This window comes from Diadema antillarum, unplaced genomic scaffold (assembly GCF_040938485.1).
Source record: "Diadema antillarum isolate AM-2024a unplaced genomic scaffold, OU_Dant_1.0 seq00000507_RagTag, whole genome shotgun sequence".
Taxonomy (NCBI): domain Eukaryota; kingdom Metazoa; phylum Echinodermata; class Echinoidea; order Diadematoida; family Diadematidae; genus Diadema; species Diadema antillarum.
Genome location: NW_027271462.1, coordinates 1950302 through 1973237, shown reverse-complemented (window position 1 = coordinate 1973237; position 22936 = coordinate 1950302). Strand labels below are relative to the sequence as shown.

Below are 22936 nucleotides of genomic sequence, written 5' to 3'. Positions count from 1 at the left end.
TGACAACATACATGCACAGGGTTTGGGTTATTTTTCTATTGTTACATTATGATTGTAATCCCAATTTCAAAAGCCTTAGAAGTGTCACTCAGAAAAAGGTTCATTGAACATGTGCATAAAAACCGCAACTTGGATTAGGCAGGATCAATGCTTGAACCTCATTTATTCAATTAACCTTATTTCTTTGTCTCCAGCTTTGCGATATGCACATCACAGTTTTCGTAATTATGATTTTGCATTTTAATTTAACTCTTCAGTTCTGTATCAGTGCGCTTATGTAAACATTTTCATATTATTATTATCAGTATTATTATTATTATTATTATCATCATCATCACCATCATTACTACTTCTTTTAAGAAGACATCTCAAACATGTTCATTTAAGATGCATTTTCTAATTAAATGTTGTTTATTTCACACACAACGATTTGATCGACTGTTTATTTCTGCATTTTCTCAGCAGCAAGAACGCAAATATAGCGTGATAATGAATTTATGATGTGAATAGAACTAGCTACTGTATAAAGCAACGATTATCTGAAACTTGTTTGTGATTTGTAACGGAATCATAGACACTTTATTTTCGGGAAGTGTTATTAAAAGCAGAAGAAACCAACATTTCTCATTTGTACCGGCTATCATGCATGCAGCGGAGAAATATGCGCTCTGGCGCAGGTGTGAATAAATTGCTTTGACAGTTTCAGAGACCTCTCCCGTTAAAGGGATGGTCTATAGGCCTAGTATTGGTTGAGGTGAAGATTCAGCTTCTAACTTTTGGCGAGATACTTAGAAATCACTACATGAAATACTGAAGAGCATACAATGCTAGGAGGAATTCAGAGTTTATTTGATGAAAGTCGGTTTTGAAATGGCTGAGATATCAAAAAACAAAGTACTTATGTAAAACAAAGCGATCCTAATAAAAGGTGGGCCCCACCTTTTATTAGGATTACTTTATTTTGGATATCTCACAGTCATTTCAAAAACAATTTTCTACTGTACGGAGCTATCTACTGTGCGAAGAGCAGGACACGTGAACAAAATCAGTAACAAAAAAAAGTACATCAGTCACTGTAAAGGGGGTATCTCACCGGGCTTGAAACTAGTTCGCGACTTGTTCGCTACTTCAGATTTTGCTAGTTGTAGAGACGTCTCCGCGACGCCTCCGAGACGTCTCCTGAAAATTACAGAGTCTCCGATGAGTCGCAAGAAATTTAAACATGTTCGATTTTTCGCGAAGTCTCCGCGACGTCTCCGAGACGTCTCCACCAGTTGCGGAGATGTCGCGGAGACTGGTTATATCCGCGACTGCTGAGACGTCTCCGCGATGTCTCCTCGATGTCTCTGAGACGTCTCAGAGACGTCGCCGAGACCTGCTGGAGACCAGTTGGTGAGATACAGCCTTAAAAGTGGTATCTCACCGGGCTGAAACTAGTTCGCGACTAGTTCGCGACTCCAGATTTTGCTAGTTGCAGAGACGTCTCCGCGACGTTTCCGATACGTCTCCTGAAAATGACAGAGTCTCCGAGGAGTCGCAAGAAATTTAAACATGTTCGATTCTTCGCGAAGTCTACTCGACGTCTCCGAGACGTCTCCATCAGTTGCGGAGACGTCGCGGAGACGTCTCCGTTGGTGAGATGCTAGTTTTAGGCCGTATCTCACCAACGGAGACGTCTCCGCGACGTCTCCCAACTTATCAGTCGCAGCAGTCGCGGAGGCGTCTCCAACATAAAAATGGCTTGCGGTCTCACCAATTGGAGACGTCTCTGAGACGAGTAATGGCACGTGTCAAAAAGTTTCATATATGATGGAGCCGTTGCAGGATCAACTGACTTGATGTAGGCAGGATGCCAGCACGCAGATGGGTCACGTGGTTTCTCAAGTAGGTCAAACAGCGTCAAATAGAGTCGCGGAGACTTCGCGGAGACTGGAAATAAGTCCCCCCCCCCCCCCCCCCCAAAAAAGAAAAAAAAAAAAAGAAAAAAAGAAAAAAAGAAAAAAAATCGAACATGTTTACATTTCTTGCGACTCCTCGGAGACTCTGTAATTTGTAGGAGACGTCTCGGAGACGTTGCAGAGACGTCTCTGCAACTAGTAAAATATGGAGTCGTGAACTAGTCGCGAACTAGTTTCAAGCCCGGTGAAACACCCCTTTAACAACATCGTACTATATGGCGTATCTGATCACCGGAGGAGACTTCGCCGCGACTGACGCAACTCGTGCGACTCGAAAGACCAAACAACTTAATGGCCTATGCTCTCACCAAAGAAGCGACTTCAGAGACTCTCCAAATTAGGTGATGAATTATTCGTCCAGAAGTCTACAGAGACCTCGCCGCAACGTCTCCGAGGCATTTTCTCAGTCGCAGAGACGTCTCCGATGGGTTGCCAATGTCGCAGACACGTCTCGGAGACCGCGCGAATAAATTTGGTCTCCGCAACTTGGCCACGACCAGAAGGAGACGTCTCCGCGACCAGCTGGAGACTAGAAAGAGTCTGCGAAAAATCGAACATGTTTGATTCTCTCGCTACTCCCGAGACTCGGCTACATTCCAGGAGACGTTGCGCGACCAGGAAGACTCGAGTCCTCGATACCCATTTACGCAGAAATGCGCATTTACCAATTACTTAAAGGGGCATTCGAGACGATTTGTATGATTTCAAACCATGTAGTACATAAATCAGTATTACGATTAGTTATGAATTTTAAAACATTATTATTCTTCACATGGCCGGCTCCACGTTTTGAAAAAATGGGGGGCCCACTCCAGACTTCTGGTGCCACTTCCGGGTTTTATCAGCTAACAAGAAGGAGAAGAAGAAGAAGAAAAAAAAAAAGGTCATCAGCGCAAAAGCAAAGCCTTCAAATACATGTACCGCGCTCACACTTCAAGGTTTCTATCTATTTCTTTCTAGTGCCACTTACGCACTTCCGGGGTAAAAGAAAAAAAAAAAGGGGGGGGGGGGGCAAAGTGGTGACACCTTACGTATTCCTTTGTATGGTGGGGGGGGGGGGGGGCGACCCCCCCGTTCCGCCGGCCCTGCCTCACCCCAATTTCCTGTGGTAACATTTATTTATGTGGTACATTGTGTGGTACTGACAAGTACTACAGGGAGTACCCTGCAAGCCTGTGGTACAGTACCACACAGTTCCTGTGGTAACATTACAAGTGTGTGGTACATTGTGTGGTACCGACAAGTACCACAGGGAGTATCACAGGACTTTTTTGTTAGAGCGCCATAGATTCTGAAACTTTGTACACACTTTAATCATTTTATAGAAGTTACACAATATTTGGGCATTTATAACAAATATATTTAAAGAAAACCTGGAAGGATTTATTCCGTACAATATTCCCCAAGTACCATAGAGGATTTCAACACGAACCACTCTTTGGTTGCCATATCCAAACTCTTTGGAAGAGCGGCCTATAGAGCATGGACCATCAAAGCCATAGTGGAATGCCAAACATAGAGCACTTTACTCACATTATAAAATTATGAATGTTTCCTGAGGTAATAGTGAACAAGCTATTATATCCTGTACCTTCTAAAGACTCTTCAATACTTTGGAAACCAGTTTGCATACATCAGTTGTTGCTATGTCAGGCAAATATCGGGCAAGCTTTCAGGTTATCAAGAGGAACCTTTCTCAGAAAGGGATATGTGCATAGAATTTGAATATGTATACACTTAGTATCAAGGACTATTGGAACGTTGTAGATCCTATGCATTAATGTGCACAAACAGCAAAGAGATTCCACTCTTTCTATGACACCTCCTTGTTCATAAAATGTTACGACAAATTAACTGGGCCTTGCCGACGGAGAACATAAATAAAAGAAAGAAGTCGAAGGAACTAAATGACTTTACAAGCAAAGTAACTGCTTAATCTACTACGATGGTGACCTCAAAACAAATGAAAATACACCTGTATACCAAAAAAGAAAGAAATCCGAAGATAAATAAAAAAGCTAAAAAGAGAGGGGAAAAAAGAAGGGACAGACAATTTGCATGCAGGTGGTAGTCTGTAAGATTATGTATCGTGTCATGTGTGTGTGTGTGTGTGTGTGTGTGTGCGTGCGTGTCAAAAGTTCGCGTGCGCGCTCATGTATGTCATATGCACTACTCTAAAAGAAAGAGATATAGAAAAATCTCTACAGAACTTTCCAAAAATTAGATAAGAAATAAAGGAAGATATGACTTTCTGAAATTTGAAAATGACACGTTCACAAAAGATTTCAAGGGATCATGCTGTGTTTTTACCAAGTGCCTGTGCTATTTGACACTACCATAGAAAATAGCCTTGCGCGCTGGCATTGGTTTTGGTAACAGAAAGTTGAGTGTATGGGACTGAGGCGACTCTAGATGCCAGTGTAACTGGTTGGTTGTGCAGCCCTTTCTGGAACGAATAGATCTGGACCGTGCCTAAACCCTTCAACAAAATTCTTTAGACATCAAAGATTAACTCAGTATGGGAGGCAGCAGTAGCACAACTGCAGGTAGAAGAATTAGCCTTGAGCAAGATGGTGAAGGAGGTGTCGTGAAGGTAAGTTGCACCAACATTGCAACAAGACGTCTTACTGTCAGACTGTACAGCCAGGTCTGTACAATTGCAACTCGCCATGTTGCTCACGGTTTGGTTCGATCCACTATTAAAGCATCGAATGCATGTGTGCATTTAAATTTACTGGCGACGTAAGAAAGACGAAGGCAAGCCAAGCAAAATCAAATACGGGCCCTTTATTTTGGGGGGTTCGCAGCACAGGCACAGCAATAAATCTGTCGAGCTGTCCAACCCTGTGAATCACGTGCAGTGCCAGTTATTTGATTTAAATAAAATTGCAATGTACAATTTGTATTAAATTTATAGAACTAGTCGACTAACTTACCGTAATTTAAATTTAATCAACAAATTGTACAACAGCAACATAACCTAAATTTACTAAATAGGTAAATTTTAAACGTATGTAGATTTATTCATAACTAATTTCATACACAGCCCTGTCGCAGTCGCTGCTGTACACAAGTGTCGCAGCGCGGCGTCTACCCTTGTGACCCTGGGCTAGTAAATTTAAAGTAAATTTGAATAAAGACTGAGTGTTAACACTGTATATATGATAAGTTTATGTGGCTAGACGATGCAAAACACAAGTAGACGCTAGATCTAAATTTAATTTAGATTGAAGAATGAAGTAGAAATCTATGCAATATTGTTATGCCAGTAAAAACAAGCAGCTTGAGTCTTGAATTTGATTTTGATATTTGTATATCGTAGAGAGGCTTCCTTTAACTTAGTATTTATTTCTTATCTACAAATACTACAATATCATGAATAGAATGAATCACACTGCTGACAGTGCTGTTGTTTGCGGACCATTTATTGGAAGAGATTGAACAAATCTTTGCACACAAATTGTTGTGTGATTAATCTATTTAGCCCGCATGTCGTTTTTGCGGCTATGACAATACAATAACCTGCCCTTGGGCTTGACTCATCAAAGTATCACACAACAAAAATAGTGCTTTTCATGCAACTTATTAAACTTACAACTTACAAGTTCTGTTCTCAAGTTTCAATACATTAACATTTTGTGCACACACTCATAATTTATTTATTTTGTTAACACATAACACACTGAATTTTGCTTCAGAATCCTGACACAGAGCTGTAATTATGTCATTCAGTTCACAGTACACGGTATATACCTTTAAAACTTAGAATTAATAATAAAAGGCACACATGACATACACACAATATGTTAGGACAGGCAGATAGAGACCCCAACAAATTAAATCTATTGTCAAATTAAAGAAAAGTTATTAAAGTTTTGATCGAAAGAAAACCGTTCTGCTTCTTTGTTGCTAAACACGTTATACAGTATATGAATGTGGTTTTTAAGAAGGTTTGGCCTTATCACCAATGAATATGGTACTTTGGACCATATCAAAAGTGAACTTAAGTGGCAATACATGGGTCCAGATACAGCCAGCAGCAGTGCAGACACTGGATGCCCAATATGGCCATATGGTTGTCAATTTCAATATAAAGTGCATGTATCTTGTGTATGCATGTAAGGGATGAAAAGGTCAGAATGATTTATATCTGACTTTAACTGTGAAATCACAGTAAATGCTAAAGTTACATCTCTTTGAGGGTGAAGTTGCATCTTTCTGATGTTAACAGATATGACAAAAATGAATTAACAGTACTTTTCATTACTACTACTGGTACCAGTGTTACTCAACGCAGACTCTAGACTAGAGTCTTATGTTAGTGGACGTTGCCATAGTCAGAAAGTAGTGACAGCTTGTTTATTCTTTGATTATGCCTTCTTTTTATTTGTCAACAGGGCTTGTCCTACATCATGTGTTCTCAGAGAATTCATTCCCAAATCCCTTTTCCATGCAGATACTGTATGTCCAAGCTATACCTAAAAAGTAGATTTTGTTTTTGTTTTTTTAATGTCAGCAATTTGTAGAAACCTGTTTGTTCCCTTTTTGAAAGTAATGTAAGCAGTAGGAAGGGCATTGCAGACAACATGCTTCCTTCCTTTCTCCTTTTCTACATCTAACTTTGTATTCGTTTATAGTTTTTGATGATGCGTGATGATATTGCAGAAAAAAAAAATTGCTGAAAGCCAGGAAAATGAGGAAATATGAATGTTTTCAGATTGATTGCATTGAGATCGGTGTACCCTACAAAATAGTTTTTTTTTTTTTCATTTTCCCATGCAAGGTATCAGAAGATGTGCTGAGACGTATAATGGGGGAGGAAGAATCTCCCAAGTCGGGTGAGAACAAGTTTTATCTGTTTCTATTGGAGATTATTTGGTCGTTTGATGTGTTACTGGATAAGTGTGCAGCTTTGTTCAGATACTCTCTCAAGGTAGTCATCTATGATTTTATTTTAATACTTTGCATATTTTCTACAACCAGGCTACAACATTCCTAAGTAGAAATAATTTGTAAAACAAAGTAAATCAAAGTGGTCAGGTGAGACCCACCTTATATTACTTATTAGGACCACTTTGTTATCGTATATCTCAGCCATTTCAAAACCAATTTTCATCAAATAAACTTTTAATTGCTCTTAGAATTGTATGCTCTTTAATAGTTCATACATGTGGCTTCTGATTTATCTTGCAAAAAAATTAAAACCTGAATCTCCATCTCAACCCTAACTACACCATCACCTTACGTGTTATTCTTTTATATGTTCTTCTTTCATTGAGTGTGGGGGCATTGTGTAGATTTATATTGTCGTTTTTCTGTTATTTTCCCCCACAATGCAGATCAAGATCCCACAAGACCAGCTCGGCCATTACCAAGGGTAAGGTTAAGAATAAGATAAAGATATAATGGGTGAGATCAGCACTACAGTCTTGGTGTGTGAAAATAGGATGAGCATGTAGTGTCTAAAACACACACACACACACACACACACACACACAAACAAACAAAAACAGAACAAAACTAACACACAAACACACACACAAATTAACCTACAGCATGCACATTGCAGCCCGGGCTGAGAAGTTATGTACAGTCAAACTCGGATACCTCGAATTCGTCGGGACTGAAGAAAATGGTTCGACGTACGCGAATTTCGAGGTACGCGTACGTCGAATTTTCTTCGACTTATCCGATGTTTATCGATGTTCGACGTTTATCGATGTTCAACATGGTGTCTGTTATAGTGCCTACTGATTGTTTGCATGCTTGTCAATTTGAATTGAATCAACTTTTATATGAATGAATTGAGTGAAAATCGGAAATGAAATCAAAATTTCAGAAATAAAGGTTTTGGTGGCCCGATCGCGCCACCAAAAAAAAAAAAGAAAGTCGGATGTTTGCCTTTACTTTTGAAAATGAACAGCGGTATAACAATCGGCTACGTAAGATGCTAAAATAAATGTCAGAGTTTTGCGTTTATTTGTGGAAATGAATGACGGTATTATTCGACTCGGTATGATACTAAAATAAATGTCGGAGGTTTGCTCATACTTTTGGAAATGAATAACGATAAGACTCAGCTCCGTATGGTGCTAAAACTGTTAGATATTTGATTTTGCGTTATGAAATGAATAAGGATAACATTCGGCTCCGGAAAACGCTGAAATAAATGTCGATTTTTTGCTATGACGTTCAGAAATGAAAAACAATAACATTCAACTCCGTACGATGGTTAAATAAATGTCGGATGTTTCCTTATACTTTCGAAAGTAAAAAGCAATAGCATTCGGCTCCGGAAGATGCTAAAATAGATGTCAGATGATCGTTTTTATGTTCGGAAGAAAATAGCAGTAATATTCTGCTCCATCATGTCCATATGATGCTTAAATAAGTGTCTCATGTTTGCTTTTAAATTTCGAAATGAATAACAGTAACATTCAGCTGCGTTTGATGGTAAAATCAATGTTTGATATTTGCTTTGACGTTCGGAAAAGAGTAACAATAATATTCAACTCCTGACAATGATGAAATAAATGCTGGATGTTTGCTTTTATGTTCGAAAGTAAATTGCAATAACATTTAGTTCCGGAAGATGCTAAAATAAATGTCGAATGTTTGCTTTGATGTTCTGAAGTGAATAACAATAATATTCAACTCCGTACGCTGATAAAATAAATGCCGGATGTGTGCTTTTACGTTCGAAAGTAAATGTCAATAGCATTCAGCTCCGGAAGATGCTAAAATACATGTCGAATGATTGCTTTTACGTTTGGCATGTTTGGAAGTGAACAGCAGTAACATTCTGCCCCATACGATGATAAAAAAAAATATTGGATATTTGCTACGGTACATTTCAAAATAAATATGAGTAACATTCAGCTATACGTTTCATGGTCCAAAATGTCTGATGTCTGCCTTGACGTTCAAAAATGAAAAATAGTAACATTCGGCTCCGTGCGATGATAAAATAATTGTCAGATAATTCATTTCACTTTCGGAAGTGGGCAGTGCCCAGTAACATTCGGCTCCGTTCGATAATGAAATAAATGTCGGATGTTTGAAATGAATAACGGTAATATTCTGCTCCGTACGATGCAAAAATGAATAACAGATTGTTGCGTTAACATTTGGAAATGATTAATGGTATTAATCCGCTCAGTTAGATGCTAAAACAAATAGCGGATGTTTGCTTTCACGTTTGGAAATGGATTAGGATAGTATTCAGCTCCGTAAGATCTAAAATGAATGTCGGTTGTTTACTTTTACATTTAAAAATGAATAACGGTAACTTTCGGCTTTTTACAATGCTAAAACAAATGTCGGCTTTTTACAATGCTAAAACAAATGTCGGATGCTAACAAATGTCAGCAAATGCTCCCATTTTCTCATTTCAAACGTAAGTTCAGACCTCCTCAATATATGGGCATCAACTTTTATAATAATAGCTACGCCTACATGTATTTGTCAAATCTTTAAACACAGAGTAAGATGATTGGATTTTCTATTCATTTGTTTTAGACATGGACATCTGTATCACTTCAATAATGTTTAATATTAATTTGTCTATGTTTAGTAGGACCGATTTAGTTTTTCCAATGTTTTTCCTGATTTTTTTTTTGTCACTAGATTTTACTTTCGACCACCAGAAAATAAAAATCAATGATATTGGTGGCCCGATAAAACTTAGTGCGGAGCCCTGTGAATTCTATTCTTCATTGTGATCGGCCTACACTTCCAGATTTTCATAATCGCATTGCTGGGGGAAAAAAAGTTTCAGTGCTTGCGTTCTCGGGGAAGTAAACTTCGTGAAAGGCAAAAAAAAAATAAAAAATAGTTTAAAAAAAGGCACTACGAGGGAGATTGATGTTTTGACAGTGGAGCGTGATTAATGGCAAAGATATAACTGTCAACGTAAGCAGGTGCGCCCCGACGGTTGAGAAATCTACGCGCACGGTATGACTGTCTCGATCAAAAATCAAAACACAGTGGTTAAAGAAAAGCAAATGATGGGGCAGCGCGAAGTGCTATCGTAAAGCACTCCATTGGCACGGGTGCTATGTGCATACCATGTACGTGTGTTGGTAGGTGTTGGGGATTTTCCTTGTCAGCTGTGTATCGGGTATTTCTTCTTGGGCGCGCGATTGTTCTGGTCTCAGAATATTTACAATCGAGTGTGAAAACATTTGTGACATGTCTTCGCTGTCCACGCGCGCTTAATCGGAGATGCTGAGTGATGTTTACAATTTCGATTCGAGCAACATGCTGGGAAAAACAATAAGTTAATTAAGATCGGGACATTAGATTTCCCTTCGAGGTAACCGAACTTCGAGTTATCTTTTTCGAGCTACGCGAATTTTAATACACGGAAACTCCATAGGAACAATTGGGACTTTCATTTTGCCCCCGAGGTAAGTGATATTCGGCTTATCCGACGTCGAGGTATCCGAGTTTGACTGTACGTACAAAATTGTGTAATATTGTAACATTGTATGAAAAGTGAATGCACCCCAATTGGCTGCACAGGAGTAACACTGTTTTAGTTGACTGTGACATACTGTTGATCGATTAGAGATAATGCTTGTTGAGTTGAGCACCAAGTTTGTAAGGACTTTGTGATGGTTATTTTTTTCCTCTCTTTCTGTCTCTACCTCTGGCTCTATCTCTCTGTTTTTCTGGCAGCATGTAGAACAAAGATGGAAGGCTCGAATGGATGAACTAGAGGACCACTACAGAGAGAAGCTACGACATGCGGAAGAGAAGGTAGGGTCACGTCAGTACTACATCTGTACAAATCATGTGTGTGTGTCTATGTTCTCTAAGAATGTTTTGTGTACTCATAGCATTTGACTTACAATGAACAGCTCAATAGCTCATTGCAACAAACTGAATATCTCAACTCATTTTGGTACCTTGAAAAGGGGCGAGGAAGAAACTGCATGATACAACATAAAGGTAGGTCATAGATATTGATAACTTTATTGTATACACATATGTTCTTGGATACAGGGAAACGTGTGAAAATTTGAAATTAGAAATTAACAAAATCATTCAAATTACATTAGTACATAAGTGTATCAAATGATGATACAAAACTGATCACAACAGAGTGAAAGTGAAGAAATGTCTTTCTGACTGAATTTTTTTATTTTTTATTCTTTTGGTAGTTATAACAAGGTGCGTTAAACACACCTTAAGTCATTCTTTTCATTGTTAGTCTTGCCAGTTGTTCAGAATTCAGATTTTGTCACTAGGTATGCAGGCCTCCAGTACATATATTTCACCATTTTATGCTGGGTATTTACAGAAATGCACTAATAATTTATTGTATTAGGACGAGCAGTAAGAGCAAGAAGTGAAGCAGGAAAAAAACAAATGGACAGTCCTACCAATGAATGTTTGGCTGGACCTCATTTTCCTAACACAGGGTGAGAGCCAGACATGGAGTTGCAGCTAGTGTTTGAATTGCATTTAAGAGTGTGTAGATTTTGTCTGCTGACTGCTTTGGGTTTCAGTTGTAGGTGTATATCTGTTCAGTGATGATGTTTTCATCATGTTGTCTGCTGTTTCAGAGTGCTGCTTTCTACAAATTGACTGCTGATCAGTTCCAGAAGGCCGCTGACGAAGTGGAAGCCAAATTTCTGTGAGTATGGTAATCACACACCTTGGGGGGAGTCACTGCAGTGTGACATGTCATTGTTGCCTGCAAATGCCTAACTTGTCTTGTGAAAGTTCTTCAAGACTTGCTTCAGTCCAGTTGAATGTCACATGGTGATCCAGCAAGTCATAATTGGCAACTCAAAGCTGATCATATATCAAACGTAGCATGATTTAAAATAATATTAAAGACTTCAGGCCAAAAGATAAGGACTGGGATGAACCATCCACATCTAGTGACTTAAGACTTAAGTATATCAAGTTTCAATTAAATTCATTATCTTGCCCAGTGACATATTCTGTGTATTTCTGGCCCTGGTTGTTGTCTCCAGGAAACAGCGGTATGTTCCCATCTGTGAGAACCTGCAGAATGAAGTGGCCAAGTGCTACGCTGACAACCCAAAACAGACTCTGAACTGTGCTCAAGAAGTCAAGGCCTTCAACACATGTGTAGAGCAGGCAAGAATGGTAAGCGTAGAGCATCGTGTCAGTCAACACTTCAGCCTGCAGATGAAGGCCTCATTTTTAAATGCAGTCTTCATGTGCTTAAACGCAGGTCTAAAATGTTGTGCCAATAACCTGTTGCTTAAAATTCTCACTGACCTCATGTCTGTAGTGCCAACTACAATTCAGTAGCTCTAAAGATTACATCATTGAGTTTGTATTTGTATTATCCTGTTACAATCAATAAAATGATTCCCTTTACTTCTAAACATGACTCTAAGCAGTGCCTGTGTGTGTGTGTGTGTGTGTGTGTGTGTGTGTGCTAAAAACTGACGTGTGCCATATAATGTGTATTAGAATGTTATTTTAACAACCACTGTTGTTCAACTATAGCCGCTGCTTCAGAATGTTGTTTGTTAAAATGTAAAGACTGAAACTGAATGTACATACACTTTGAAAGTGTGGTTATGTTATGAGCCTTGATGGTGGCAATTTTTCAGCACAAAATACACAATCTTTCACAGCTCATTGTTTAGCTTACAACGCTGTGACAAAAGTTGGTTTGCATAATATGATTTGAAGTGGTGAACACATGAAAATAAAATCTTTTTCCAGTAGGAGCTTTATGTGATTGTAAAATTATCACTTTTAACTGCATACATACATTACAGATTGTATTATGCTTTTTCAAGTCTCCATGCACAATGGGATATGTCACACTAGGAGTTTTATTTTCCTCCTATCATGCAAATTTGAAGAATAACCAGTAATTAGGAATTTCTGAAAGGCTGTTAATTTATGGCCCTATTTTCTTTGTGATCCATAACTAGGTGAACCCATGCAATCAAGGAATGTGTTCATTCTGCAACAAGGTTTTCATAGGTAGCTTCTAATCACAATGTGCTGCATGATTTGACTCATTTCCAGCTGCCATTGCATTACTCTTTGTTTTCCGTTTTCATTTCCACAGAATGTCTTACTGAAGAGGAGTGTTGAGAGTGCATCATAGCGAAGAAAAGCTCTATTTTTCAACTTCAAAGCTGTCTACGACTGTAAATAATTTAAGATTTTTTTTTTTCCCGGCTTCTCTCATGACATGCATCTGTCATTTTAAACAGTGAGAGTCAAATATTGCATACCTGCAATTTGACAGTAAAACTGTCTACTCGAGACAAGCTGGCCTGCATATCAAAACTTTAGCATTTAACTCTTCCGCATGCTTTTGTAAGTGTGCAGTATTCATTTGTTAATTTCTTTTGGGGGGGCAAACGAAAACTAAGAAAATATTGACTAACATCATTCTTAGGCAAGCTGATCAATATTTACCATAAATTTTGTGCATCATTATGTCAATCCGTCATTTATAGAGTGAACTGGGAGTGTAGAAATAGGAATTATTTCAAATCAGCCATGCTTTTGTCCCACCCACAAATGTACACATGAAATTGAAAGTTTTTCAGCAGAAATCCAAGGGCCATTATGCCAGAGATTTGACAGTATCAGTAAGACATCTCAGCTACAGTGTACTCACAAGGGAAATACACTGTATACTACAGTGTACTGATATCACTGCAGAGCAGTAATAAATGCTCCAGCATGCAGACGCAATGACAAGAGCAATCTCGTATGAGCTATGCAGTAAGTTAGATAAATACAGAGATTATGTTTCAGGACTTCGGTTAACAACTGATTTTGACCCGTGTGCCAAGGTTGAAGGTGTGCTTGCGCTGTATTGTGGGCGTCGGATGTCACTGGAATCCAGCTGCTTTTATTCAGGGTGTTTTCTTATTGTATTCAGTTACTGCTCATCCCTGCTGATAATGTTAAAACTCTGAAAAACAAGAGGAACATCCAAATTTTCAGTTCTGTAACCACTGAAGTGAGGTGTTGGGTTGTCTCCTTAGCAGTATGAATGGGACCAACTGTACCGACGATTAGGCATTATATGTCTAATCTGAAGTTGGTTAAAATGACAAGTTTCTTTAATCTCTTAGAGGCATTTTGTGATAAATTTTAAACTACATCCTGGTAAATGTCTGTTCACATAACACTATTTGACAGAATATGGCTTAAACTGTTAAAATGAAGTTTATTTTTTTCTGCTAATCTTGTTGAGGACAAGTGTATGTGATCAGTCAGTTGAGAAGGACAAGGGCATTGTATACATGTGTATTCTCTTACTGTGTTTCGGCCCTTCTGGTGCACAATTGACAAGTGTTAGCACACACTAGGATTTACTGTAAGCTAAATATATTTTGCTGCTGGTGATGTTCAAGAGGTAACCACTTCAATACACATATTGCATCATTCTACAAGACATAAACAATTAATTCATTAATTCAAATTCATTATGACATACCTGTTGATTATGGACAAGTTAATAAATATTTGTACCTGAATCTGAAGTTATGATCCAATTTAGGTCAGTGTGTTTCAAATACATTGTCCAAGTATCATGGACAAGATACAGTGTAATTCCACCAACTACAAAACCAGGTTGGTATTGGTCAAATTGCATCTGAGAGAGAGAAAGAGCTGCTTATGTAGTCATACATGTACCACATATTAATACATGTATTCAAAGACATGGTTTATACAAAAGGCGTCAATTTTGACTACAAAAAATAAAGTATGCATGGCTTGTTATAAATCTCTGTATCCCGTTTTTGAGAAGCATAATGGAGTGGTGGCTGCATTCTTGGACACGAGACAAAATGTATTTAAAAAAAGAGAAATGCCAGTGTTCGTGCAATCTTGAATAAACATTGTGTGTATGAACACATGACTTCATTGTCTTGCAGTTGTTCTTTTTGGTGTTTGGATTGTCTTCAGGCATCTGTGAGCATGGGTCTGTGTCTGTATGTTAGGATTTTCTTTGGATTATTTATTTTTGGTGTTTTGATTGTCTTTGAATTGTTTGGTGTTAGAATCTTAAGGGGAAACTCAATGCCATGTTAAAGTTGGCATGAATAGGAGGCAAAAAGTGAAATTTCTGAACAGCAAGTTTTGTGAAAATCTTGAGTTTTGATTTCACCATACTTCACAAGGGTACTTCTGTGCAAACACGGAAAAGAAGAAGAAGAAAGAACGAACAATAAAACAGAAAACAGAAGTTCACTCCTGAGAAGCTAATTGTAGTACATATGTACAGTGTGTCTCTAAAAAAAAGTAAACCCAACTTCAACGGCAAATTTTCAGAAAACTATGAAATATTTACACATTTTTTCATGGTTAGATAGTCCAATAAGTCCTGTCCAATGATACCACGTAGGTTATGTAACTCTCATGCATGACTGAGCATGATTCAACTTAGTGAATGGGTGTGAAATCATCACTGTGGCAAGTTCCATGATCAGCATACTTTCTCACATTGTACCAGATGGCTCTTTTTGTTGGAGGCTGCCTGTCGGGGGAACTGCACCCGTAAAGCCTCTTGAACTTCCACGAAACTTCTTGTTTCCTGGTATCGAGTTACCAAGAATACTCTCTGCTCAATTGTCAACTGTACCTTGGTACCATGTTTGGAAAGCATGTGAAATGTGAATGTGTCAGGAACAACCTTTGCTGAAGTTGTTATGTAATCATAGGCCTAACATGTGACAAAAATTTAACTTCAAATATGCCCTGAATGCATGACAATAGCAAGAAATAACTTGCCACAGTGATGATTTCACACCCATTCACCAAGTTGAATCATGCTCAGTCATGCATGAGAATTACATAACCTACGTGGTATCATTGGATAGAGAACTTATTGGACTATCTAACCATGAAAAAATAATGTGCAAATATTTTATAGTTTTCTGCAAACCTGAAAATTTGCTGTTGAAGTTGGGTTTACTTTTTTTAGAGACACACTGTACTACATGTATACACCTACATATGTGAGCTGTATCCTGTTCAATGTTGTCCTTCGAGAGTGCTCAGTAATTGGCGATTCCAGCAGACTTATGTGAAATACATGTACATGTACAACTTTAATAGGCAATACAAATATACCTTTACATGTAGTTTGTTTCTGTTTTTAAATGGCTTCTTTTGGAGAGAGAGAGAGAAAAAATAAAATCAATATTTCTGAGCCAGAGTTGAATTAGGTACATCCTAAGAGCAAAAACATATACACTGATTTCCATACAATTTACTTTGTTGATTTATTCACAAGGTACTGCAACGTCGCAATATATCACGGTAACAAAAACTGAGAATACAACTGAAGATACAGGGGACCGTGACAAAATATTGGGATCACAGAAATTCCTGCACACAAATTGTATTGCAGCGGGTCCTCACAAATCAGGGGTGTACACAGTGGGGCTCTATTATCTATTTTACTCTGAGTAACACCTTGAGACAATGATCTACTTCTATAACAACATTAAAGGAGACCTCCAGATGATTTTCAGATTTCTACATTTGAACAACTATAAATTAGTTATACTGAGGACAGAGTTTCAGAATTTGTGATAATTGGGATGAAGAATAAGAATATTTTCAAAATTTAGAACAGATTGCAATGAACAAGGATGATGACTTGGCAGAGTCACCATAAGAATGCATGAGTTGGGGCTCAAGGAAGCAGAACAAAAGAAGAAGGCATGCATTGATTATACACAGGTGAACTCGCAAGCAAGCGGTATTGTAATGGAATTACACTGCTACATTTCTGAAATATGTGAACCTCCTATGTCATCAACATTATTCAGTGTAATTTTTTAAAGGTTTTTCAAAGTATTGTTTCTCTGTTCAAGAACCACAATAAATTCCACAAATCTATACATGCAGTTGTCGATTTATGTACTACATTATGTGAAATTATGAAAATCGTCTAGAATGTCCCTTTAAAGACTGCCCACAAAGAATGAACAGGAGGGGATCTCTGCAATGGCATTTTCAAGAACAGTGTTTTCTTCCTGTTGATTTGAACAAACCTGAGCTCAGTAAAAGTTTATGGCTCTTTAGTTATCAGCCAGCACAAGGAATGATGTACACGATCACCTGCTAAAAGCTGAAATGATTCATGTTCACAATCTACCATACATACATGTACTGTACCATTTCACTGAATTGTTAACACAGAAGGATAATACCGGTATGGAGCATGCACACTTAAATGGGTCTCTTGATAAAGTGTGTGCGGACATTCAAGACATATTTGGCCTAGCGCTGACTGAATTGGCTGAAGTATACATATATTTACTCTACGCAACTTTACATGAAAAGTTCAGAATCTCGTGGTGAAACCTCCAGTATAACTCAGTATAAGCACTGTCAATACTAACCTCCAGTATAACACAGTATAAGCACTGTCGATACTCTGGCTCACTCTGTATGAGATATCTTTCACTAGTCTGTTTTAACAATTCAAAGCAGAGATGGATAAAATCTGTTATACATTCAGAAAGGTAATTTCTTCTCTAAACAGGTAATAACCGAGTACTTAAAAAATTTCTCTGGACCTGCATTCAATGCTTTAACTTCTCACTTTCTCTTCAAATCCATGTCCAATTTTTACACTAAACTTTTCACCTCTACATGTTAGATTACACCATTCACAAGAGTCCATCTCAACTAACAAAACAGCCTAAAGCAAGGACGGCATTCATGACCTAGCAAAGCTCAGCTGTAATAGATTATTTGTGGCTATTTTGTGCTGCATACGACAATCTGATTTTGTATTGGACATCAAACAATCTCTTCATGTTTGAGTATTGTGTTTTCCACGGAAGCTCTTACTTCACTCAAACACTGTATAGCAAAAAGTTTGCTCAAGCTACCTCACATGGTAGTGCATGAGGTAACTGGATGTGTAGTCCCACATATTGCACAGGAGAAGCAGAGTCAATTCACTTTTCTTGCACACTGCTGGCGGCGTACACAGAAAGCCTGTGCTACCTGTCGTCTTCAAACAGTTCAATGCCACCCTCAAACTGGCTATCAAGGGATTCGTCACTGCCGAAGTAAAGTTCCGCCATGGCCTCCGACAGATGGACTCCGGTCAGTGGCTTGCGGTCATCAAGCTGACAGCTCTTCACCTTCTGATATCGTTGTGGAGGCCAAACGATGTGGCTGGCCTTTGCATGGACTAGACCCAGAGCAATCTGTCATACAGTGAACAGGACAAAAGCAATGATAAACACGAACATACAAACTGTGCAGTGTATAATGAGTGTAAGAGAGAAAATCCTTTCCATGGACGTCTATTCTACTGGGAAGAACAACTCACATGAAACAGCTGACAGAAATACTTCTATGATGCAACCTCAATGACATCATCAGTTTGTTAAATTGCTAGCTCTAAATTTCGTACTGCATTTCTTAAATTGGAGAGGGATTAACAGTAATTTGACAAAGCCATAAAATAGGCAAAAAGAAAAATCAAGAAGAAATTGTACAAAAGCTGCCAAATTGAAATGAAACCAGGAACTTAAAATCTTCTAAACACATCTTCTTAAATATGTTAAAACATTGCCAAATCAAGAATCAGTTTAGTCTGGCAAGTTAGAGGCTTTTGTAAATTCTGCAACCAAAGTGAACAATTACATACATTGTATTATGAATGACAAAGACATCATATGAAGGAGAATTCTAACTCGACATTTTATTAATGAAACACTAGCAATGAATAGGAAAAATCAATTAAAAATATGAGTCAATGACTCAGGAACCACAGAAATATGGTTTCTGGGAATTCTATTATTGGATTAATGGGAAAAAGCATGAATTTATGTATACAACATAGGGGTCATGAACATTGCGAGTCACACAATCACGAGTTTCATGCTACATGTATGCACTATCTATCCCTCAACCAATCTCTACCGTCTTCACATGAGTACACAAAACGTGGCAACTAAGGCATCTTTATGTGAAGTGGACACATTGCCTGCACATTGCACACTTTACTCACTGGTCCAAAGTAGTTGCTATCCAGACTAACTCCATGGTGGTCACCCTCTAACCAACAGTGACCTTCAGGAATGACCACATACCGGTTCTTATATCCGAGTGTTCTGTAACAGAGACAGTATAAAATATTGGAAAGACAACAGAAAAATGTAAAGAAAGTGGTAAAGCTGATAAAACTTGTAGACATGCTTTCTAGGTTTATCCATTTTTAAATATTTAAATTGACTTACCTACTTCCTATGAATGCAAATTCAAAGTACTATACAAAAACATACAAACATGAGAATATCTTTAAGAGAATGACATCATCCCAGCACAAAGTGATAGGAATTGTAGAAATATTAATTTTCATAATCATTCAGAGCTACATATTTATGGTAAAACATGAAAGAGCAAAAACCAATGAAAAAACATTGCAATATGAATAAGATTACCTTATTGTGTCTCCCTCTAATGCAATCACTCTTTTGATAAGCACTTCCCTAGGATGGTGCGGTGATCTGTAAAGTAAAACACAAAAAGATGTTTTACAAATACAATTTCAAATCAAAGGTTGCCTAGTGTGCACACTAGGGTAGAATATGATGCAAGGCACTGATGAAAACATCAGTCCTCAGAGGAATAACTTTTGTGACAATGGAAACAATCCTTATTCAAATAAAAATCACTGCAGTATGATAGGACAAAGCATGACCAAGTGAAGTAAATTCATGCTAGGATTTCATCTAAGAAATGTACCGTACAATCTAAGAAGAAAAGAAAAGAAAAAAAAACCAGACAAAACCCCTTTGCTGTACAACAGGTAAGCTAAAAGTAATCGATAAATTCTTGGCACATACAATGTAGAATCAAATTATGATTATAATGATAATTTATAAACAAGAATGATAACAGTTCTGATGATGAAATAATGATATTAATAAACAATGATGAAAATAATGATAATAAATGTTATCAACAATTACATTATTATCTGATCATTGTTATCTTGCATGGTAGTAGTATGGTGGATAAGACTCCTGTCAAGAAATCAGGTGAATGTTGGCTCCCAGTTCAGCTTGAATACGATATGTAGTATGCCCATGAATTTTTATCTTAGTTACCACTAAAACACTGAATAACGGGTGCTTAATTTAAATCAAAGGGCACTTTGTCAATCACTTGCAATAAAAAAAAAGGCAGACACAAGAATTCAACAACATGACATTTATGTAATTCTGAATGTCGTATAAGATAGATCTCTGATTGTTGATAGCGTAGACTTACATAACAGAAACAACATCTCCACGATGGATGTCGTAATCTCTCACAGCCCAGCGACTCAAAAACAGGATGTCTCTCTGCCTGGAAAATTCCGGATTGAAGATTGGCTGCAGTTTAAAAGAAAAGAAAACATAACACTCTTAACAGAAACACAGGTAGCTGTGATTAATAGAAGACAGTGCATTAAAATTTGTAAAACAACAATTTTCAATCAAAGGATGATGAATATAAGGCAAAATAATTTGACTTTCAATTGTCTCACAAAATAGTCACATCTTCATTTTGTTAACAATAACACTTTTGGTTTGTAGCTAGACTTAAGAAAAAAAATAAGGCAGGGCTTTAGCTTTTATCGAAGTACGTTATAGGCCCTAGATGGCTAGAATTTAGAAAGGAGAAAGTTTCTAAAAAACCTGTTTCGTACTCATTGATTTTCTAGACGTAGGCTTTCTAATTATAGGGCCTGTAGATGCTAGATTGGTCTGAAGTTTATTTCTAACGGCACGTAACGGGTTAGAGCCTAGTAAAGCTCAGCTTTTCTTGTAAGTTGTAAATTTAGTTGTAACGAACGTTTAGTGTGTAAATTGCGTATCCATATGGGTATAAAGACTAAAAGTGGCAAAGGAAGATTTCTAAAACTTCCACAAACTTCCTATTTTCTTAATTCTAACGTTAGTCGAAGAACCACTGCACACAGAGTTGTTACACCGAATGAACACAACTGGCAACTTTTATTTTCTTTTTTTTTCAGCTCTTCACCATATCGGAGACCATGCACGCAAACGTAAGACTTTGGTTACATTACTAAAATTAGGATTAGTAGCGGATTAGCGTCTAACCCCGCCACCGCCAGTCACTGAGCGGTCAGCCGGTGGGGAGGCGGACGGCCTAGCGTACTGGCGTAGCAAAGCAAGGAGGAGGAGCCCGCTCAAGGCATAGAATGTTCATGTTGAGTGAGTAAATAGTTAGATGTCCGATTTGTACGTACCTGCATTGACTTGCCTGAGACTGTTGCAAAATATCCTACATTATCAAAGAATGTGAGAGACCCAACAACACCGAATGCAAATCCACCGGTGAATATTTTAAAGGCTTTTCGACCAGCGCTCATGTTTCGATATGACCCGAAGATCTAAAGAGAATCGCTCATGCAGAGCTAGCGCCTAGCCTCAGCTTCACATGCTCGTAGCTGATCGTACTCTCTTTGCTGAAGATATCAATTTGCGGCTGCTAATTTCAGTTGCAACATTCTACGGTATCCGTAGTAAGTCAATAAGGATGCATGACCCATTGAGACTGAGTACATAACTTACTGGTACTACATGTACCGGGTACTCAGTACCGGTACTGTAGATTTACATTGTACATGGTTTACGCTGTATCCCCTCCCCCTCCCTCCCCCCCCCCCGGATGTGTTGAGGCAGAGAATTAAAAAAAGAAGAAGTCAGGAATCCTATGTGCAGAATTGATTGTATAAATCTCATGTTGTCTCAAGAACTGATTTTAAGTTTAAAAGGAATCCCTTGTGACCACTATATGCGGAAACTATAGGATGGAAAAAAAAATGTACAGTTTGTATCAGAGTGAGTTCTTGACAATTACATCATGATGATTGAAAGTGCAGATATACACTGTATATGTATGATGACAAACTAGCGTAAAAATTGTATTTTTTACTAATATGCAAAATCCATTTGACAGCAGAGACTTTCAAAACTAGAATCAAGAAATGTACCGGTACCGTACACAAACTGGTTGAATAGGGTAGAACATGATACATACATTGCAAACAAACATCCAGAAATGTATTGATACACAAACTCTTAGATAGAACACAATGCATACATTGCAAACAAATGCATATACAACCATAAAAGCATAATTAATATGCTCCCATACCTTTGAACATGGGCCTTCATACTGATGCTGCATTACATCCATACTTGACAACATACACAAATTTCTATGCCACCCCTAGCTAACACACACTGACGCTCACATATGGTACTCTAATATACAAAGCCACATCTCACGTGCAACACAAACCCTATGTAACTTCAACTGCAATGATTAACTTTTATTTGTTCAGATATGACGTTGCCACCGCATGGAGAATCTCCATTTGCATTTTCCAGTGTGAGCAGCTAACACATGTAACATTGAATTATCAGATTGAGTAAATTGCCTATTAAACATCCCCCCCCCCCCCACAAAAAAAAAGAAGCCTACTGCAGGCTGGCAAACCTCTTTAAAGAAGCATAACTATCGAATAATTGACATGATGCTTTTGGAAGTTTTGAGTGGTTGATATACCATAGGCGTTCATGTAATTGCTTACAATAACAGTACTCACGTAGTACACATCCCTTCATCTATGCAGTTTTGTCCATTGCACATTATCATTTCTTTGTTTCACAGCTAACATTCCCACAAAATTCTACCCAAGATATTTGTGCTTACGACCATTTTTTTTTTGTCTGAAAAAGATTTGACACAAAGACAGAGACAAATTGAAAAAACAACAATGACAACAACAAATCAATCAGTTCCATTTTGATGTCAATGCAAAAGAGATTTTATTCTCAGTATGCTTAAATTCTGCATTTTTCATTTTGAACAATGTAGCATCAGTGGTATTTCAGGACATCTGCTACGAGCAAAAAATGGAGCATCTACGGCCATCACTACCTCTTCTCGTCAGGATCCTCAGA

The 22936-nt window shown here is 37.9% G+C and overlaps 2 protein-coding genes across 2 annotated transcripts; one reads left to right on the top strand and one right to left on the bottom strand.

Moving 5' to 3' along the window:
* Nucleotides 1-4372: 4372 nt before the first annotated feature.
* On the top strand, nt 4373-14705 carry LOC139733970 (MICOS complex subunit mic25-like). Its single transcript, XM_071644782.1, has 7 exons — nt 4373-4551; nt 6742-6796; nt 7298-7335; nt 10638-10718; nt 11528-11598; nt 11945-12080; nt 13027-14705. Exons 1-7 carry the CDS (start codon nt 4477-4479, stop codon nt 13063-13065), a joined length of 495 nt encoding a protein of 164 aa, XP_071500883.1. The 5' UTR covers nt 4373-4476; the 3' UTR covers nt 13066-14705.
* A 3239-nt stretch (nt 14706-17944) lies between these two features.
* On the bottom strand, nt 17945-21343 carry LOC139734013 (mitochondrial inner membrane protease subunit 2-like). The gene is made up of 5 exons (XM_071644820.1): nt 21214-21343; nt 20229-20332; nt 19397-19462; nt 18964-19066; nt 17945-18154 (listed from the first exon to the last, which is right to left on the bottom strand). The coding sequence occupies exons 1-5, from the start codon at nt 21334-21336 to the stop codon at nt 17945-17947; spliced, it is 606 nt and encodes a 201-aa protein (XP_071500921.1). The 5' UTR covers nt 21337-21343.
* Nucleotides 21344-22936: the final 1593 nt, after the last annotated feature.